A 22,689-nucleotide genomic window follows, 5' to 3' on the forward strand; every position below is an offset into this window, starting at 1 on the left:
CCCGAGTCATCCACCACTCAGCCACTAGCTGGGAGATTGAGTTAGGAGAAAGGAATTCTACTGTCAGGTTATAGAGGCATAATCCTGGAGCCTCTGGCCACATCCACAGTCTCAATATTTTCCGACTTTTTGAAGTGCCTTGTGTCCATAATAAATTCATGGGCCATATAACCTCTTGGACCCCTGAAAAAGACTGTAGTGTTTTTCTAATCACTTGGCCATGTAGTTGACATTAATATAGCAATTTCCATGATCTGCTTAAAGCCCTTGCCTCCCGTCATCTTAATATAAGCCCATGAAATGGGCAAGATTGACCTAGAGTCCCATGTGGCTGGACCGGTGGTATCCATAGGCTAGGTGTCTTCACTTGGACTTACTTAAATGATGGATAACTGGGCAGAAAAGTTGCAAGATACCTCTTTGCTCTGATGGGCCCCTTGTCTGGGCTGCCTCTTGTGTGGGTAATACAGAAGGGCACGTGGATCCTTCCAGCACCTCTACGTATTCACCAACTCAGAAGCACTGACATTTATTTTACATTAAGGATAAAGATGAGAACTACTGTGGGAGAACAGAGCAGAGGATTTTACATCTATCTGAGATTTAAGGCACTGATGGTGGAGGTGGCACTGGATAGAAGACTATTCTAGTAGAAAGGACATAAGACATGTGCAAAGGCATCCTCGCAGAGAAGTACATGACATACTTGCAAATGAAAAGTTTTATGTTTTGATTGGTGTAGTGGATGTGAGAAGGATCAATGAGTAGAGAGTCTGGAAATGGAGATTTGGGCCAGATTATAGCAGGCTTTGAATTTTAAAGCTGAGTTTAGGCTTTATTTTATGGGCAATAAGGACCCATTGAGCTGAGTGTGTTATAATCAAAGCTGCACTATAGCAAAATTACTCTGGCAGCAGCCTGGAGGATAAGCAGCAGCATGGACTAAAGACTCAGACCAAATCTGTGTGCTAGACCTGCCAGGTATTAGCTGAGTGAACTGGAATGAGAGATCACCAAATCTTTCCTCACCCATTTCCTCATTTATAAAATGGGTAGGGCAATACTTACCCTACAGGGCTCTGACACTGATTTGACATATTGAATTTAAAAGACCAGTACCAAGCCTGGCATATTCAGGCACAGAATTTAGTTCTTCAGCAAGTTATTTTTGGTAACATCAATTATATTAGTAGATAAGGAACAAATGACAATTGTCATATAACTCTTCATGGTAGGTACTACATTAGGTATTATATATTATCCCTATTTTAAAAACTAAGAAACTGAGATCCGGAGAGACTAAGTAATTGCCTAAGTGCCCATAACTACTAAGTAGCTGAACCATGCATTAATTCCAGGCATTCTGGCTCCAGAATCAGGGAGCATTATCTCTATATATTTTACCGAAAGGACTTAGTATCCTAGAAGAATTTCCAGATAACTCAGCTTTGCTGAAGGACTGTTCAGGCATAGTGGTCTACTGTGGAGAACTATGAAGATGTAGAATGTCAATGACTTCCTACAAATTTTAGTCAACAAATTAAGATGTTTATCCTTATTTTCTTTAAATCAATTCAAATCCAACAAAGCTGTTGTTCCACCATGGGTTCTAGGTAAAGTTAAAATGTTGGGGAATTCCTCCAGGCATTAGTCATAAATCCATATTACATATTACTGAGGATCCATTTGTATCAGCTTATACAGGTACCTGTGGGTCTAATGACTCTACAGCTCCCAGGGTCCCTAGAAGCAGGAGAAAGTTGGAGATTCTGGGAGTCCAAGCTGCACATCCAGTATCTTTAGTTGGTCACATCCCTGCTATAATGTATTGGCCCCTCCCTAGGACTATACCTGATTCACCTACTCTCTCCCCAGTTCAGGGAAGTCTCTCTTTACTTACTGCCGCACTTGGAGGAATTCTCTTCCTTCTCCTCCCTTATCATGAAACCAAAGATAGTTTTTCAGTGAGTTTTGGCTTTTACAAATAAGAGAAAAATGCCTCCACTTTTAGAATTGCAAAAATATCCATGACAACATTTAACAAGAGATTGACTCAGGAATTGAAAGCCCTCTTACAAGGAAAAACCCAAACCCAGATGACTTTATTAATGAATTCTACCATTTATAAGAACTAGTGCCATTTTTTGATGAACTTGTCAATAAATTAGAAAAGGAGAGAATACTCCCCAACTCATTCTAAAAGGACAGTATTACCCTGACAGGAAAACCAAAGACATCACAGGTAAACTGCAGAACAAAAACAATGTTTCTTATAGAAGCAAAACTTCTCAATAAAATCCTGCAAGCTATATCCAGCACCATATAGAAAGGATTATATACCTGAACAAGTGAGATTTATCCCAGGAATACAAGGAATGGTTTAACTTCTCAAAATCAGCTAATAGAATACACAGTGCCAATGGAATAAAGGACAAAACTACATGATCATCTCAAAAGATGCAGAAAAAGCATTTGACAAAATCCAACATTTTGTCATGATAAAAGCACCAAATAAACTGGAAATTGAAGGAATCTTCCTCAACATCTATGAAAAGACCCATTAGCTACCATTATACTTAATGATGAAAGACTGAATGTTTTCCTCCCTAAGATCAAGACAAAGATGTTACTCTTGCCACATACATTTAACACTTTGCTGGAGGTTCTAGCCAGGGTAATTAGGCAAGAAAAAGAAATAAAAGGCATCCTGAATGGAGAAGAAAAATTGAAGCTTTCTGTATTTGTAGCAGCCATGGTCTTATATATAGAAAATCCTAAAGAATCCACTAAAAAACTGAGAGCCAATAAATGAGTTCAGCAAGGGTATAAGATCAAAATACAAAATTCAATTATATTTCTATATACTAGCAATGAACAATCTGAAAACAAAATTAAGAAAGCAATTCCATGAAAAAGTATAATATACTTAGGAGTAAATTCAGCAAACTAGGTGCAAAATTTATACTCTTAAAACTAAAAAAAAACTTGTTGAAAGAAATTAAAGATGATTTCAATTAATGGGAAGACATCTGATGTTTATGGGCCACCATATTTAATATTGTTAAGATGGCAGTATTTTCCCAAATTGATCCATAGATTCAACACAATCCTTATCAAAACCTGAGTTGGTTTTTCTGCAGAATTTGACATGCTGTCCTAAAATTGATTTAAGGGACCTAGAATAGTCAAAATAATCTCAGAAGAGAAGAACAAAGTTGAAGGACTCACAATCCCTGTTTTAAAAACTTAGAATAAAGCTATAGTAAACAAGATAGTTTGGTACTGGCATAAGGACAAACATACAGATAAATGGAATAATTGAAATTCCATAAATAAACCTTCAAGAAAAAGGGGGAGAGAAAAACACAGGGCAAAATCCAAATTTCTATCTTAAGAGAAATAATTCAATATATTATCTGTCTATCCTGCTATAATATTGGTTTTCATGATTCCCTATGAAATCATTTTGGAATGACTATAATTGATTGAAATGAATATTTTCCAGTTGAAGTTTGAAAATTGAATCTTTTTGTCACTGCAGAGAAAACAGTATTTCTCTTTTCCATTCCATGACATTATTCCCTATCCACCTGCCTCACCCACAGCCCCATTTTCTCACCCCCAACCCAATGGCCAACCACCTGGTGAACTCTCTGGAAAGGACAAACACTAGCTGATTTAAATACACGCTGAGATATAAACTATTCATATCACAAATTTTCCTGAGGCACAAAGGCCCTTGCAGGGTTAGTGAGCCAGAGTATTCCAAATATTTCTGTGACCTCTGAAGACAGACCCAGCCAAATTACCAGGTCGCCTAGGATCAGGATTTAGAGCAAGGTGGCCAACTTGGTAAAAGTGACTGCCTAATCTCCAGTAATAAAACTATGGTTCAGTCCTTAGAGTTACTATAAAGTAGCAATTGTTTTGAAAATTGTGTTAAGGGACGTCTGGGTGGCTCAGTTGGTTAAGCGGCTGCCTTCGGCTCATGTCATGATCCCAGTGTCTTGGGATAGAGCCCACGTCGGGCTCCCTGCTCAGCGGAGAGCCTGCTTCTCCCTCTCCCTCTGCCTGCCGCTCCCCCTGCTTGTTCTCTCTCTCTCTCTCTGACAAATAAATAAATAAAATCTTAAAAAAAAAAATCTCTTTGAAATTCTTAAAAAGAAAAGAAAAGAAAAGAAAATTGTGTTAAATTCCGAGCATTGAGAGGTTTCAGTTAAGATTTAGAAAGACGTGGGGAACATCCAGAGGTATCAAATTGGAGAGACTATTCAAAAAGGGGAAATATTCTTTGTGAGAAATTTTACATAGGAAAGTGGGGGTGGATTGCTGTTGTTTCAGAAGGGGCAGGGAGGAGACAGAACAAAACCAATAATTAATCTTACAGTATAGGAGACTGAAGGAAATTAAAGTCAAATGAATACTAGTGACCTGAGTTTGTTTTGGAATAGAGAAACCTACTTAATAATGAGGCAACTGCCCAGACTGAAAAGAAATGCTTGGGGAGGGATGAAGAAAAGTTTATAGAGGCCAAATTTATTGAGCTCTTAAAATATGATCATGTTGGAGTGAATTTCAGAAGTTGTGATTATTAAAACTACTTACTACTTCTCTTCATTTTTATCCTGCCAAAATCCTGCCAGTTAGAAAGCACACAACTCACCCTATTGTAATGGAATTTAGAGAATCCACAAACCTTCATTAGTTGTTGCAAAAAAACATGCTGAATCTAACAAAGATCAGTTTTGCCTGCCTTTCAAATGTTAGTTTCATTCGAAGAGTCTATAAACCACATATAGAGTGGTAATGAAAAGAAAAGCTGATAAGTTGAAAATGTTCTGAAGACATTGTGATAGTCATCTCCAATATATATAAATATATATTGTATTTTCAACTGTGCACCTCCCTCCCCCTAGTATTCTGACACATTCAGATGATATGTGCTACAGAACTAGAAAATCTCAATGAAATCATAATCTAAACATCTAATCATAATTCTTAAAAAAAAAAACCCAAACAGATCAGGTTTTTCCTCTAAATTAAAAAATACAAGCAGATGAATTTCCGTTTTGGATATTAACATTAAATAGACTAACGAGCTTGGTGGTAAGAGATGGGGTGGGAGGGAGAGGCAGAACTGGGAAGCAGCACCACTGGAAATACACTGATAGATTAACAATTAAAAAATTAAATGGAAGGAAATCGCCTACACATTTTTACGAGAGAAGGTTAATCTAAAACGACACTAGTCCTGAAAAGGTTAGCTGTTACATTCAGCGGCCAGGGCACTCTGCATTCACCAGCGACCTAAGGGAAGAAGTTGGTAAATTTCTCCAGGTCACATACTTTCCGGAAAGATCAGCCCTTCAATGTCTTTGGCTGGCCCGCATTAGGAAGGCTTCCCATTCTGTGGAAGGTTTTGTTAACCTAGCTAGCAGCAGGTCCTGATTGGTCATGGGAGAATCTGGGCTAAATGGTATACATTTCCGATGATGTAAAAGTAAATTAGAGAACGGGGCAAGTTATTACGCCAGAGAACGGGGGGCAATGGGGAATAATAAAAATCAGGCTACTCTAATTTCCTTTGAACAACTAAATATATACAGGTCATTATTTCCTGTAATCCGCAGGCCTCCCAGTGCAAGTCCTGGCCCTGTGTTAAAGCCTCTGAGACAAAAACAACAAAATGCAGTGTGGAGAGAAATGAAAAAGGCTGTAATGCTATTTAAAGAATGGATTAAGTACAGTTTTCAGTCGCCGGATTGCTTCTCAGATTGGAATGTTAAATTAGACAACCGAGAGGAAAATTCACCTTGTTTGAACAATTCAGATGTTTCCCTACCAATAATTTCTATTCATTTCTCTCTAGTCCGCTCCTGTGCATTGTTGAGGTGGCTGGACCACATTTTACCTTTGCCAAGGCTGGATCATAAAGGGAGTCACAGTTTCTCCTTGAGTGGGGTTTAGGCTACACTTAACATTATTTCTCTGGGGCGCCTGGGTGGCTCAGTTGGTTAAGCGACTGCCTTCGGCTCAGGTCATGATCCTGGAGTCCCGGGATCGAGTCCCGCATCGGGCTCCCTGCTCGGCAGGGAGTCTGCTTCTCCCTCTGACCCTCCTCCCTCTCATGCTCTCTGTCTCTCATTCTCTCTGTCTCAAATAAATAAATAAAATCTTTAAAAAAAAAAAAAAACATTATTTCTCTGGAGATTGAACTTAGTCCTTAAAATTTCAAGTCTATGCCGAAAGTGGTCTGTTTTCCCAGGACATACACCACAGCACTTTTATAGGAATGAGGAAGTCTCTTTTCCAGTCGTAGGTAGGTCTGCACGTCCCTCCTAATGCATGAGGACTTGCAGGCAACCAGAAGAAGCTATCTAGAGGCCCACGGCAGCCTGTGCATTGGCAAGAGAATGAGAAAAAGGAAGCCTTTTTTTTTCCAGTGCTTTTGGCCGTGTGGACCCCTGATGCCCAAATCACCTGATGGGCTTATTACACATACTTCTTGGGCATCTAATCAAATCTGCTGAAGGATGGAACCCGGGAATCATTTCAAATGATCCCAGGTGATTCTTATAAATACTAAAGTTTGAAAATCACTGCTAGCTATTCTTTACAGTTTCACAAAACTTATCCAAAGAAACAGCTAGGGATTTTTTTTTTTTTTTCAGTCCTATTTGTACCTGGAGACAGGTACAACTGAATTCATCATGACCATGCCAGGGTTTTTCTCTATGCACTATAATATTATGGCAAATAGGACTTCTTCCCATGGTACTAAGTTTTTGTGCTAAGTCAGCTTATGATAAAGTCCTACTGCATTTCACATGTCCTAATTGTTTCACCCATGGAACCATGCATAATCCATGAAGCTTTTCTTGCTTGGGGACTCATGGCTTCCAGGCAGCTGGCCTGGGACAGAGGGCCTGAGTGATGGCAGGGAGCTCTCACTCTTGGGAGGCTGACCTGGAGACATCAAAGTCTCACCTGACCCCAGCAAATCTATCTAGAAAGACTGGAGACTATCTGGAGATGGTAAAGGTTGAGTTGAGACCCTAGGAAGCTAGTGGTGTTGATCCAGGAGTTCAGCTTAAGTGGTGGGGGCAGTAAGTGAAAGAAAAAGGAGGGGTAGTCTGGTTAGGAAAAGGACAGAATATAGCCATCTCATGAGTTTCTTTACTATCAAATATTTACATAAATATGTAAGATGGTCCATTTACCTGGGATAGTTCTGGCTTAGGCTTCTTGTCCCAGTGCAATTTTAATTGCTTAGCTATTTAGTTTGGCTTAAAATGGTATGCATCGAGAGGAATATCTAGTCCACCCATTACCTTTGCTGGTCCTAAAAAGAGGCCACATATCCAAGTTCTCTAATTAAAAGATTACTAAGCCCCTTTAAGGTTTCACTGTTGCTTAGACTTAGGACAAGTTTTAATAAAGTGAGAGAAAGAACAGATTCCATTGGTACTAGACATGCAGTGGGGGAAGGGTGGCATCCAAGAGAATGGTGTAGAATACAAAAATTGAGGACAAGTTTACTTCAGGCCATCTCATACTATAAAAAACCCTGTTACTTCTGATACTATTTTTTCTTTAAAAGAGAAGTTCTATTTGTAATTCAGAGCACACAAAATGCTTAGGGTTTATCTTTTTATCAAACCATTGAATGTACTTATTTTTATAACTTTCCTTGATTATTTAGTAATACTCTTGAATATTAAATACTAACATATTTGAAAATCACACCTTTACTCTGATTTACCTAGAAATAACATCTCTAGCAATCTTTTCCAGCTATTTTTTCCCCATCATCTTTGGTAACAGTTTAAGTATTATTGACATATTGGAAAAAAAAAACAAATCCCTACCTTTCCAGGAAATGTTGTTATTCCAGGATCATAGAAAATTGGACATCTCTATTTAAAGACAATAATTGTCATATGTTCACTTAGGTCTGGGAGGCAGAAAAGAAAGTTAAACAAAATAAGGGACTGATATTTAGTATTTTAAAATTGGGGGGGGAAGAAGATACTTTCATAGAACCTAGTTCTGTTGTCACCGCTGGAAAGTATCTCTGAGAAAATAAACATATACACTCCCTTCCAAAAAAAAAAAAAAAAAGTGAGAACAGGAGTTTTTTTCCTTTCTTAATTTGCTGTTTGTTTCTAAAAAAAATCCACCCCCACATAGGTCACTTGGAATTCATTTTGTCTACATCCTGGACTGCACGTAGGGAGACAAAAAAAAATGCCTGGGATCTGAGAAGAGGAATGTGGTTAGGGCATGGGAATTGTAATGTCGTGGTGGTCACCAGAGCATATTTTGGCTTGTCTTAAAACAAGCAAGCACCGTTGGACCTTTGGAATGCTAGCAAGTTAGTCCCGCTATCACCCTACCTATCAGAGGCTGGCTGCCTGAGAAAAAGTGTGTGGGTTTGAGGCTGCAGCCTGAGGCATTGGCAGGCTCTGAGTCAGCCCCTGCCCGAATTCTGACTTCCAGAACTGTTCGGCGACCTCTGCCCCTATCCGGTGTGCTGTTACAGTTCATTTCAATAATTAAACAGTTTGGGGATGGCAAGATTTTTGTGTTGTCAAGAGAAAATCAGGGCAATGGCTTTTTCTTAATACTGAAATCAGGAGTGTTTGGGTTTAATTATAGTAGCCAGGGACTGTTCATTAATTTTCCCAATCATAGGAAGGCATGGTTGCCGGCAAGATTGGCAATGCGTTAAAGCGGTTCTTAAGGCAGGGCATTTCAAAGGGAAGGGATCCGAACTCTGACAAAATCAGATGTCTGCAATTTCAATCAAGTGCCCTGAGTTCCAGTGGCAGCTTTACTCCTTGAAATAGGACAGCTTCTCTCCCGTCTGGAATCCCCAATCGCTCAAGGAATGGGACTAAGCCATTGGATGTCAGCTCCAAATATGCTGATTTCTCAATGCCCGAAAATAAACTCCCTTCAAACTCCCAGTAATTGGTTGATGTACCACTTTTGAAAAGTCTCTTACATCCTCACTATTGCTCGGTGAAGCTTTACCACCTCCCCACTTCAAGGAAAAAAAAAAAAAAAGCAATATAATGTACTTAGTGAAACCAGCAAATTTGTCATTTTTGCTACTTTAGCAAAAATGTTAATACTTCAACTTTTTGTTAGGGATGTCTTGGAAATTTTGCTTATTTTTTTTTTCCCCTTTGGAGAGTTTAATGTGTACCTTAATGCCCCCTTTCATTATTGGCCTGGCCTTCTTCCCAGCTCTTCCCTGCTGACTCCGGACCTATCCTGGTTATTTTGTGGTGGTGGCTGGCTCTTGGTCATTCAGACATGTTTGTGGCTTATAAGTGTATCAAATTAGATGCCTCAGTCTTCTAGGTCTCCTCCCTATACCCTGACAAAATTTGTCTTGCTCACAAATCTTCACTGGCCTCCCTATCCTTTTTTTTTTTTTTTTAATCATCTATCTCTTTTGTGAGCCTAAGAAATGCTCAAATGCCTATCTCTATTCACAGTGAAAATGGCCAAATCATGACAACTCAAAGGTGTTCTTCTTACTCTTTTTAATCCTTGAAGATACAGTTTGCCAGTGAATAACCTTGATGTTTAAGCTTGCAACCAGTCATGTTTATACTGAGGCTCTAGGGAATGAAGCAATGACTATAATAACCATATATTCTTCCCAATTTCAGTTGAAGAACTGTATTTCCTTGCTGACTAGCTAAAAATTCAAGTGGCAAAGACCATTAGAATCTGTGTAATATTTCTCATATTTAGTTCTGCAAGATTTTATTTGGTTTTGCTCAGACTCCTGTGGACTCCTGGGAGCTACGCAGCAGAGAGTTAAGAAAATGACTTGGAGTTTGATATCAGGGCTCAAATCCTAATCTTGTCTCATCATATCCGTAGGATTTGGGCAAGTTACTTAAGGTCTATCAGCATTTTCTCATCTGTAAAATGGACTTGATAATATAATCTACCTGAAAACATTATTGGAAGGAGTAATGAGTAATTCATCTAAAGAACAGTGTCTGTCACAAGGTAACAAATGTCAGTTCTTTTTTTTAAAGAGTTTATTTATTTGTCAGAGAGAGAGAGAGAAAGCACAAGCAGGGGGAGCAGCAGGCAGAGGGAGAGGAAGAAGCAGGTTCCCCACTAAGCAAGGACCCCGATGCGGGGCTCAATCCCAGGACTCTGGGATCATGACCCGAGCTGAAGGCAGACGCTTAACCAACTGAGCCACCCAGGCATCCCCAAATGTCAGTTCTTATCATAGCACCATCTGTTGATAGCTATGACGGCATCTAAGACTCTGATCTATAAATTTTACTTAGATGCTTTTATTCCTTTGTAGGTTCTTTAAGAGTAAAGACTTGAGACTCTTCAACTCTGTGTTCTTAATGCAGCATCACAGCGCTTCATTTAGTTACTACATAAACGTGTTAAATGGATGGATGGATGGATGGATGGATGGATGGATGGATGGTCGGAAATATGAATATATAGCATCAGGGTTGGTCCTAAGCAATCACTTTAAAATCATGAGGGGTGCCTCTGGGGCTATCGCCTTTCTATCTTCTCCTTCAACTGTTTAGATAGTGTTGCCATTCCAAGTTTGGACATGCTCCAAGCCTTGTTTTTCCTCCTCTTTCTTATCACAATTTTCTTCTGTTTAGTCCTCCTAAGTGACTAATTATCTAGTGTGATCAGTAAGTAAAAGAGGCTTTATGTGCCATGGCTTTAAGATAGCTTGTATATTTTATCAGATAATTTTTTTTCTCACTGCTTCATTCCACAGAAGTGACTAATATGGGGATTTCAATGGAGCTATTAGAAAAAAAAAAAGTATTTTCTGTAGGAGGCTTTTGGACTTAAAAAAAATCAAACCCTATAAACATCTGACTTCTTTACCTGGGGCTAAAGCTAACCCTGAACAGTCCTTTGTTCCAATATATGAACAGCTAATAAGCTCATTTTGCATGGAGAGGTGGGGGTAAATATATGAAAGACAAAGAGACCACCAGGAAACCCCTGTGGCATATGCTGAGTTACAGCCCAGTGACAGGATTAACACATGCAGTTCAGCCTCTCTCCCCAACCCCAGGGGAAGAGAAGCCAGAGTGTCAACATGAAATATTCGAGTCTCATATTTTCCAGGTGTACACAAGCCAAATCTTGCAATGATGTTGGCGACTTCTTCGAATTGCAAAATAATGGAGAAATTTTCAAGTGAATGATTCTCTGGCTCTCTTAAGAATATTCTTTATTTTTGTTCTTTCAAATTATTTCAACACGGGTGGAAGGTCAAAGTGGAATTCAGACAAGTGTCACAGATTTTGCTGAGGCAACAGGTATGTCATGAAGGCTTCCTAAAACTGAGCATACAATGGATGAAACAAGAATTGAATAAAAACTCTGAAATTTAATATTCACAATGTTGAGGCATTTATTATAAGCCAGAGTGGGACTGTGTCATTACCAGTTTTCCAAATGCCTGGATAGTGGCTGCTGGTTATTAAAAGAGTATTAGGAGCACTGTTGGAAGGGTAATATAGTAGGGAGATGGTTATGGCTGGCATCAGCTTTTCACTGTAAGCAATCCCCACTCATTGTGAATGCCCTGAAAGGAGTTTGTAAAGGAAGGTGTAGAGGAGAAAGGGAAGGGGATCTTAGGCTCACTCATGGTAAAAAGAGTAGGTCTGAAAGGGAAGGGAAAACTATTATAGGGGGTGAAAAAGGAAAAGCCAGAGGCAAGAAGGAAGATCCAAGAATTTACTTCTACAGATGCAAGGGAAAGACATATCGATCAGTGGAAGATATTACTTGAAGAAGGTGGAACAGTGTGATAAATAAGGAACAGAGGGAGGATATATTTATTACTTACCTACTATATTCTGGGCAGAGTTGGCCATGTTCTGCCACACCATCGGTCCTCTAATGTAGGTATTTTTGGTCCCCATTTCATAAAAGATTAAATTGGGGCTCACTGGGGTAAAGCCACATACCTCAGGCCAGTGTTAAGTAAATCAGGTTCAACTCCAGTGCACATTGTCTGGTCCCATCTGAATTTTTTCTGTACCTTCTGCACTTTTTTTCTGGACTTTCTGCTTCACAAGTGAGGACCTTTGATTTAGCTCTAACGTGTTAGTCTCCTAGGTAAGCTCCAGAGGGAGTGGCATGGTATGGCAAAGAGAAAGCTGTCACAGGAGTGGTGGAACACTTAATTCTAGTACAAGCTTTGTCACAAAGTAGCTATGTGAATTTAACCTAGTCTAGGCTCCTTTCTGCCTCATCTGTGAAATGAGGGAATGGGGACTCAATGTTGTCTTAAGGTAGCTTTTGGTTTCCATATTCTGTGGTTCAATTGAGTTAAATGAAAGTGAACATAACTAGATGAAGGCTGGGTTTCTAGAAATAATATGTTCATGTATTCCCTAGCAAGTAAGGGTTATTAGGGTCACTGAGAGAATGGCTTTAAATTTATATTCCATTTAGAATATCATGTTAGTAAGATGCAAAAGAAATTACATGAGAATGTTGAACAAACATGAAATTCAGAAGACAGATATTTCAAAACTTTTTGGAAAGCAATTGAAGGGAAGAAAGAAGGGAAGTCGGTAGGAGAAAGGTTGAATCAAAGTCCCCCCTCCCTTTGGGGAAACAGCTGCACTACTAAATATTCCTTCCCTCATACCAGAGTTGTGTACTTGTTTCAGAATATGGAATCCCTTGTAGCTTTTTTCCCCATTCTTACCGGTTCCACAGTGGATTATATCCCTAGCTAGGTCATTCCATATTCCTTATTTTATAACTTGCTCTAAGTATCTTAAGTATTAACAATTAATCTAATCGATCTTTGTATTCAATTCAGAGACTGCTAAAGTAAAATAATACAAGTTATAATCATGCTGCCTAAATTAGACTTTAAATCTCTAATATAGTTTATAGATTTTAAAATTATTTTTATATACCAAACTGTCTCCAGATTCTTTATGCACTGAGGTAGGTATGAATAATTAGATTAAATTGCAAATACATTATGAAATTTGATTTTCACACAATCTTACGGAGAAGATAAAGCAGATTGTATCGTTTTCACGAATGAATCTGAGGCACAGAAAGATTAATACTCTTGCTACCGTTTTTTGTTGTTTCTGTTTTTGTTTTTAATTTAGGAACCATATTCCTTTATTGAAAGGAATGGTGAAATTGGTTGGAAGAAAGAAAATCTTAAGCGAATGTTTTGCAAGGGCAATACTGCAACATGCCTACCCAGCATGGTGATCGGGGCAAGTCACCCAGTGGCCATGTGGAAGGCAGACAAGCTGAGTTCTTACTGCCAAGGACCGCGCGGGGCTTGTCGGAGGTACTCTGCCTCGCTGGCCTTCAGGGCCCCCATCCAACGCAGGTTGGTAAGATAGCCACGCATTCTTTGAAGGACTTGACCTGCTTGTGGAGGGAGGGACTCTCTAGGAACTCGCACAGGTGGGCGTCGGTCCCATCAGTGGCCAGCTGGTGCAGATCAGGGAGGCGGGTCCCTCGCTTCTCCAGGTGAAAGGCGCATGCCTCGGCTTTTGCGGTGTCTGCAGCGCCCACAGCCCCGCATCTTGATGCTGGGAGGCGAAGGGGCCGGCGCTGCTTCTCAGCCACCTGGGCTTGGCGGTGAGCTCCCTCACCTTCCTCTCCAACCGGAGCTGATGTGGGAAGTCCAGGCGGAGCGCTTCAAAGCCGCGTCCTTGTGGGTGTACAGGTAGGAGACATAGAGCGCCAGGGTGGTCTGGCTGTTGACGGCGGCCTCGCAAGTGGGGTGGTAGTTAATTAGTAGAAAAAGGAGTCTGGAACCCAGGTGTCCTAATTCCAGTTCAAGCCCTAATCCCTTGATTACGGCCTGCTTACTGGGGGGTTGGGGACACCACAAAACTGTAACATCAGACAATAGATGGAGATGTGCAATGGGAGACAGGGAGTAGAATTAAAACAGTCTGGGTGCTAATGTGAACTTCACGATTTAAGAGCTGTTTGGCTTGAGGACAAACGCACTCAACCTCTCTGAACACTTAAAACAATCTTTCTGAACTTTTTCTTCACTTGTAAAATGTGGATGATTACCCGAAGCTTGAAGGCTGTCCAAAGGAAATAAGATTATCTCTGAAAATAATTCAAATATACATTGTACAAATAATAATTATATTATTGTGACTATAGAGCCAAATCTTCAATTATCTATATTTTTGTCATATAGCAACAGCATACATAATTTAAATAATCCCAAATCTATTCATTATTCTGTTAATTTTAATAGTTTATTAGTAATTAAAAATATAATATGGCTATATTATCATAAGGAAACTAAATATTGAAAAATTAATCTTGTTTCTCTATTCCTAGATATGTAACACACTTCTCTGATCCATGGTTCTTAAAGTGTGATCCCCAACTTATAGCCATCCCGATCACCTGGGAATTTGATAGAAATGTAGGCTCTAGGGTCCCTCCCCAGACCTACTGAATCAGAAACTCTGGGACTGGGGTTAGGTAATCTGTGATTTGACAAGTTCTCCAGGTGATTCTGACTCACACTAATGCTGGAGAACCAAAGCCTTAGTTTAAAGCACTATCTTAAGTAAATCCTGTCAAATCCATGAATATTCATTGAATGGCTATTAAATGTAAGATACTGTGCACACTGAATTGAATTAAAGAATAAAGCTGATCTCATGATTCTGCTTCCTGACATCCCATAGTCTTTTTTTTTTTTAAAGATTTTATTTATTTATTTGAGAGAGAGAGAATAAGAGAGAGAGAGAGAGAGCACATGAGAGGGGGGAGGGTCAGAGGGAGAAGCAGACTCCCTGCTGAGCAGGAAGCCCGATGCGGGACTCCATCCTGGGACTCCAGGATCATGACCTGAGCTGAAGGCAGTCGTTTAACCAACTGAGCCACCCAGGCGCCCCGACATCCCATAGTCTTTAAACAGAAGTAGGGAAGGGCAAAAAACTGTGTCAAGTAATACAAACATTAAGTTTGAAATCCAACTCCTTTGGGTTAGAAATGGCAAGTAATTGAATTCAGGATATAAGGATTTCCCTTGTTAGGTAACATTTGAGGCTTACCTCACATGCCCAAGGACAGGGTCTTGACAGGTTGTGTCAAGATGTTTAATACAGGATTTGTCTTTCCCATTAATATCACAGATCAGAAATATACCTCAAACCATCCAATTTCTCTCAATGAAAGTAGGAGAAAGAGAAGGAACACTATTTATTCTGTCACAGGATCTTTCTCTGTTCTGCTCAGGTCCTTGAACAAAGATAAATTGAAGGAGGAATGGTGGAAGAGTTGGTACTGTATTCAAAGTAGGTCAGGTGAAAAAACAGACCAAAAAACCTCTCAAAAACCCGCCCCCACCCTACCTGTAGCATTATTGTTAGGGAGGTTTTAATAAGGTGAGGGAGAATCTGTCTGTTGAGCACATTCCCCAAATGCATGTTGTGAGAAAGTGATTCAGGAATTGAGACTTCCAACTATTCTGAAGCCATAAAAACATTGGGGTTATGCCCTCACAATTTATATTTATTTGGGTGTTTATTTTCTATGACTTTTATAAATATGCAACTCAGACATAGAATTTAAAGGAAAAATAAGACAAGCAAAAAGAATTGCTAACATTTTCTTCACACAACCATTGATTAGCTTTGCTAACTTTAATGTGAAGTTACTAATTTAGTTACTAAGGTGAAAAGGCATTAGTGGTTACAGTGGGAAAGGAAAGATGGATCTGTTTTCTGGGTCCCCAGGCAGCAGTGATCCAGGTAGATATGGGATGACTGCAGTTTTGATGGTTTTTTGTTTTTTTAATTTTAATAATTTGTTTAATTATGTTATATTAGTCACCATACAGTACATCATTAGTTTTTGATGTAGTGTTCCATGATTCATTGTTTGCGTATAACACCCAATGCTCCATGCAATACGTGCCCTCCTTAATACCCACCACCGGGCTCACTCATCCCCCCACCCCCCTCCCCTCTAAAACCCTCAGTTTGTTTCCCAGAGTCCATAGTCTCTCATGGTTTGTCTCCCCCTCTGATTTCCCCCCTTCATTTTTCCCTTCCTTCTCCTAATGTCCTCCATGCTATTCCTTATGTTCCACAAATAAGTGAAACCATATGATAATTGTCTTTCTCTGTTTGACTTATTTCACTTAGCATAATCTCCTCCAGTTCCATCCATGTTGATGCAAATGATGGGTATTCATCCTTTCTGATGGTTGAGTAATATTCCATTGTATATATGGACCACATCTTCTATATCCATTCATCTGTTGAAGGACATCTTGGCTCCTTCCAGTTTGGCTATTGTGGACATTCCTGCTATGAACATTGGGGTGCATGTGGCCCTTCTTTTCATTACATCTGTGTTTTTGGGGTAAATACCCAGTAGTGCAATTGCTGGGTCATAGGGTAACTCTATTTTTAAAATTTTGAGGAACCTCCACACTGTTTTCCAAAGTGGCTGCACCAGCTTGCATTCCCATCAACAGTGTAAGCGGGTTCCCCTTCTCCACAACCTCGCCAACATTTGTTGTTTCTTGTCTTGTCAATTGTTTCCATTCTAACTGGTATAGGTGGTGGTATCTCAATGTGGTTTTGATTTGAATTTCCCTGAAGACTAATGATGTTGCACATCATTAGCCTGCAGTTTTGATGGCTAGCACATATTTGAATATGCTGTACCCTCTACAGACTAATATAAAATCTGTTCTCCCCCTATCCTGGTGCTTTCTAGATAGACTAGAAGCCACTTCCAGTGATAGGGTGGGCGCCATGGCAGTAAGAAGAGGAATGTCCAAACTTCCTTGGCTGACACAATACCCCTTGCTTCATGACTCACAAGCTCATGGTTTTGTAGACAGAACCAAATTAGCAGTGTGTCTGTGGGTGCTTTGGAAAGGTGGGGAGTTAAAGGGAAAGGATTTTGAGAAACCCAAGTCAGGTTTAAAGGTATAGCTTTCAATAGCAATATAATAAGTAAGAATTCAGGGAACACCAAAAATTGGAGGCAGAAATGACTCTTCATTTGGAAAAAAACTTGGATAGGTTTTGGGGTGAATTTTTGTCTCTGTTAAATGAGGCTTCCATTTGTGTGTGTGTGTGTGTGTGTGTGTGTTCAGTATTGACCACAGATATTGAGGAGGTGATTTTGTTCAAGGAAAATAATAGGAGAAATAATCAGTCAGTTTCATCTGGAAAAAAATGCCAGGCAGCTTCTGTAGGCTCAGAACTTAACCTATCATAGAGAAAGTATAGCCCACTATATTTATAATAACGAAACCCAAGTCAACAGGTCAAGACCTTCCCCAGGTATCTATTTTTCAGACCAAATGTTCTCTTCAAATAATGGAATCACCTAAGTTTACTGCCTGGTACTTTGTAGCAAGAATCAAGACATTCAAATCCTACTCTTCCATGTCCTCCCACATATACCTTGTATGTATGCACCATGATTAGACAAACATTGCCATATTTGCTGCGACTACAGACATACCTTGTTTTATTATGCTTTGCCTTATTGCACTTCACAGATAGCTGTTTTTTACAAATTGAAGGTTTGTGGCAACACTGAGTCGAGCAAGTCTGCCTATGCCGTTTTTCTAACAGCATTTGCTCACTTCATGTCTCCGTGTCATGGTTCAGTAATTCTCACACTATTTCAAACTTTTCATATTATTCTATTTGTCATTCTGATGTGTGATCAGTGGTCTTTGATGTTACTATTGGAATTGTTTGGGGGCACCGTGAACCAAACCCATATAAGAGGGCAAACTCAGTAAATGTGTGTGTTCTGACTGTTCCACTGACTGGCCATTCCCCATCTTTCTCTCTCGTCCTCCCTCTCCTCAGTCCTCCCTACTCCCTGAGACACAACAATATTGACATTAAGGCAATTAGTAATCCTACAGTGGCCTCTAAGTGCCAGGGGAAAGGAAGAATTGCACATCTCTCACTTGAAATCAAAAACAAGGAATGGCTAGCTTAGTGAGGAAGGCATGTGGAAAGCCAAAGTAGGCCCAAATCTAGGCCCCTTGTACCAGTTAGCCAAGTTGTGAATGCAAAGACAAAGTTCTTGAAGGAAGTGAAAAGTGGTACTCTAGTGAACACACGAATGATAAGAAAGTGAAACAGCTTTACTGCTGATATGGAGAAAGTTTTAGTGTCTGAATAAAAGATCAAACCAGCTACAGCATTCCTTTGAACCAAAGCCTAATCCAGAGCAAGGCCCTAGCTCTCTTCAATTCTAGGAAGACTGAAAGAGGTAAGGTAGCTGCAGAAGAAAAGTTTGAAGCTAACAGAGATTGTTTCATGAGGTTTAAGGAGAGAAGCCACCTCCATAAGATAAAAATGCAAGGTGGAGCAGGAAGTGTTGATGTGGAAGCTTTAGCCAGTTATTCCAGAAGATCTAGTTAAGATAATTAATGAAGGTTTAGCTACATTAAACAGCATATATTTTTTAAAGATTTATTTGTTTATTTTAGAGAGAGAGAGAGAGTGGGAAGGACAGAGGAAGAGGGAGAGAAAATCTCAAGCAGACTCCACGCTGAGCACAGCCTGACATGGGGTTCAATCCCACGAGCCTGAGATCACGACCCAAGCAGAAGCCAAGTCAGATACTTAACCAATTATGCTACCCATATTGTATATTTTTATACTAAACTGTATATTTTTAATGTAGATAAAACAGCCTTTTGTTGAAAGAAGCAGCCATCTAGGACTTTCATAGCTAAGGAAGAGAAGTCAATGCCTGGCTTCAAAGCTTCAAAGACGGACTGACTTCTTTGTTAGGGGCTAATGGAACTATTGACTTTAAGTTGAAGCCAGTGCTCATTTACTGTTTTCTAAATTCTAGGGCCCTTAATACTTATGTTGAATATACTCTGTTTATGCTCTATAAATGGAACTACAAAGCCTGGAGGACAGCACATCTATTTACAACATGTTTCACTGAATATTTTAAGCCTACTGTTGAGACATACTGTTCAGAAATAAAGATTCCTTTGAAAATATTACTGCTCACAGACAATGCACCTGGTCACCCAAGAGCTCTGATGGAGATATACAATGAGATTAATGCTGTGTACATGACTGCTAATACAACATCCATTCTGTAGCCCATAGATCAAAGAGTAATTTTGACTTTCAAGTCTTATTATTTAAGAAATATATTTCATAAGACTATAGCTGCTATAGGTAGTGATTCCTCTGATTGATCTAGAAAAAAAGTCTTTTGAGAATCTGGGAAGGATTCACCATTCTAGATTCCATTAAGAACACTTGTGGTTTATGGGAACAGGTCAACATGAACAGGAGTTTGGAAGAAGTTGATTCCAACCCTCCTGGATGACTTTGAGAGGTCAAGACTTCAGTGGAGGAGGTAATTGCAGATATGGTGAAAAGAGCAAGAGAACTAGAATTAGAAGTGGAGCCTGAAGATGTGACTGAATTGCTACAGTCTCACAATAAAACTTGAATGGATGAGGAGTTGCTTCTTCTGGATGGGCATCTTCTGGATGAGCATCTAATTCTTATAGATGAGCTCATCTTATGGATGAGCATCTCAAGATGGAAACTACTGGCAAAGATGTATAAAAACTGTTAAAATGACAACAAAGGACTTAGAATATTATATAACTTAGGTAATAAAGCAGCAGTAAGGTTTGAAAAGATTGACTCCAATTTTGAAAACTGTAAAGTTAAACAGCATCACATGCTTCAGAAAAATTGTTCATAAAAGGAAGAGTCAATTGATGAGAAAAGCTTCCCTGTTGTCTTATTTTAAGAAAAGCCCCCCTCCCAAAGAAAATAAATGACCACAGCTACCCCAACTTTCAGCAACCACCACCCTGATTAGTCAGCAGCCATCAGCATCCAGGCATCAACATCCAGGCAACCTCTACCAAATGCCCTATGAGCAAAAATTGACCATGTGTGAGCTTCAAGGATTCTTTTTGTTTTTGTTTTTGTTTTTCAGTTAGAAGGAAGAAGATCCCAGACTCATTAGTATTGTGGGAAGGAAGAGTGAGATGGGATATGATCCAATAGACCAGCCACCCAAAAGAGAACTTTCCAAATAGAAGTCACAAATTGTATCTCCCTTCACAGGTGAAACCAAATCCTCCTGTTAACACTAGAAAAGATCTTGAGACTGAAATGTGGGTAGGGGGAAGAAGAAGCAAATGAAGAGACTATATTCCTTTGTATAGCTTAGAACACTTAAAAATTGTCTGAAAATCTTTCAAAAATCAATGGGAATCTTCAAGTACTAAATCCATATATACCTGGGGATTAAACGATGAGCCAAACTGAAGATATAATATTTCTAAAATATTTCCTTCTACAATGATCTTGAATTGAGAATCAGTTTTGCCATCATTATTGACCAAGTGTAAAGATGTTTTTCACAAAATTTCACATCACAGAAGTATTTTGAGAACTTTCTAGTTTCATGAGTCTACATATTCCTGATCCAGGATGTGAACATGTTTCATCTCATTTTTCAACTCTGCTGTGGTGACTTCATGTTATATATTTTGAAAATAATTCATACACCATAAGATTTCCATGATTAACTTTCAATCGCTGCCATTGGTATGGTGAGAGGGGACAAAAGTATGTATTCACATATTTGACATTCAAAAAAAAGAACAGGAATAGGAAGTTAAAGGAGGAGAATGAGAAAGGCTGGTAGATGTTTGTGCTTTATACAGAAAGTAAGATGGAGCAAGAATATCATATGAAAATTTCTAAGATTTCCAAGGACAGGACAAGGCTTATGCTTCAAGATCACATGGCAAGAAAGTACCAGATACTTGGCTTAAAACAATTTTAACATTTTGGTATAAAAAAAAATTGTGTACTCTTAAAATGTACTAAAAACAAGCTCAAGCTAGAGCAAGCTTGTGGCTCTTTGATGTAGGACAAATTCAGGAAAGAGCCGTTGGAGCCCTATGAGTGAGTTTTCCCAAAGGATTATAAAAGGATGCAGTGCTGAGCCAGTGCACATTCCTTCTCACGGTCTCCTTTACCTTTTCCCTGCTTCCTTTCTGATGTCTCTTGTTGTTTATGGCTGAACATTTAGGGCTTCTTCCTTTTAACGAATTCTTTAGCCTTTGACTTGCCTGTCACCACTGAGTTTTATGCTTTTGTTGTAAGGCAGTGAGCTTGCTCCACACACAGTCCAAATTGAGCAAAAACCCCTTCAAAAGCCCCCCAAATGATGGCATTGTCCTTTTTAATGTACACTTAGAGAATGAAACAATCTGTTTCATTCCTTGTGTTAGAACAGCTGGAATGAAATGAATAGAGGGGGCTGAGCACTTCTGCAAAATCTTTGATAATAGAGAAGTACAAGTGTTCCCCATCAGCAGTAGGATGATAATTTCTCTGGTATGAATGATGTAACCAAGTGGTTGTATATTACTGCCCCATTCTTTCTTGTCCCAAGACACCCTTGGAAATGTGATGCTACATCTCAATGGGATTTTCCAGTACAAAGATTCTTTTCAAATAATATAATTGTGAATACACACCACTCCTACAGAGGTAAGTATACTGAAGATGTGACAAAACATTAGGGCAGAAATTCAGTTCCCATGGCACACAAGCAGGAATCCAGCCATTTGCAGCAATAAATAAATTTTTTGTAGACTCCAAGATTATAAAGTATACAGTCTCTATAAGACTCAAATTGCTTGTTTATTTGTTTTGAAGTAGAACAGCCTGATACATGAAATGAGAAAAAAATTATACAAGAATGCAGAATATTTTTGTTTCACAGCTGAAATTGGTATATTTCTATTGTTCTCCCACATAGGAAGCCTATAGGCAATGAGAAATGATATGAAGAGATAATAATTCTTTGCTTACTCTTGGTTGAACTTTTACTTCCTTGACTTTCAGAGACTATGTAAACAAACAAGTAAAATAAAAACAACAGAAGCACTAAAAAAAATCTTCTAATCTAAGTCTCAACCAAAATGAAGTCCAGGAGAAAAAGAATAGCATAACACTGGAGATAAAATGGGCATAAATAAACAGATAGTTGGGTGTCAAATTTCTGGAAATCATGTCATATGCACAGCAGTTGAATAAACCTGCCATTAGACACGTGAAGATCTACCATGTAGAACACATAATAGACATAATTTGGATGCTCCAAAGGGAAAAATTAATGGCTAACCATAGAGGGGTAGATGACCAGTTCAACATAAGAAAGAAAATTTTAATTACATGTGATCACAGTAATATGACCACCATTATTGGGAGTTCCTAAGCAGAGATTGTAGTAAGGAAGACCAGAGTATTCCCTGCCTGAATTTCCTAGGCTATCATATTGAAGCTATAATGGTACAGTTTGTATGTAAAGAGATTTACTCACTTAGGAGCACCAAGAAAAATTAAATGTAAGACTCTCTTCTGGTAAGGAAGGGTCTGAATCCTAGATCACTGTCCAGAACTATAGGCTTTAGTGGATACTTGTTTTGATCTAATATTTATTTCCCCTCTTTTTTTTTTTTTTTTGGCTAAGGTCACCCTGATTTTCCAGGGAAAACCAACTCTCTACCACTCTTCATTCAGTTAAGGTTTATATGCCCCAGTCCCAGGGGAATTCTTGACATAGATTTGCTCAATAAAATCATTA

At 39.1% G+C, this 22,689-nt stretch overlaps 1 protein-coding gene across 14 annotated transcripts in view; it reads left to right on the plus strand.

Moving 5' to 3' along the window:
• Window positions 1–22,689, plus strand: part of LOC123839428 (uncharacterized) — a 280,569-nt gene that overhangs the window by 97,462 nt on the left and 160,418 nt on the right. For 10 of the 14 annotated variants that reach the window (XM_064586484.1, XM_064586483.1, XM_045868913.3 and 7 more), the window contains exon 2: window positions 13,167–13,399. The exons of 1 other annotated variant lie outside the window; for it this stretch is intronic. In XM_064586484.1, the coding sequence (XP_064442554.1) occupies window positions 13,230–13,399 (170 nt within the window). In that variant the 5' untranslated portion in view covers window positions 13,167–13,229. 3 more of the 14 variants (XM_064586487.1, XM_064586481.1, XM_064586482.1) reach the window with 2 other exon arrangements.

Source organism: Mirounga angustirostris, unplaced genomic scaffold (genome assembly GCF_029215605.1).
Source record: "Mirounga angustirostris isolate CCGP_5_RB_7025 unplaced genomic scaffold, mMirAng1.0.hap1 SCAF_3, whole genome shotgun sequence".
NCBI lineage: Eukaryota > Metazoa > Chordata > Mammalia > Carnivora > Phocidae > Mirounga > Mirounga angustirostris.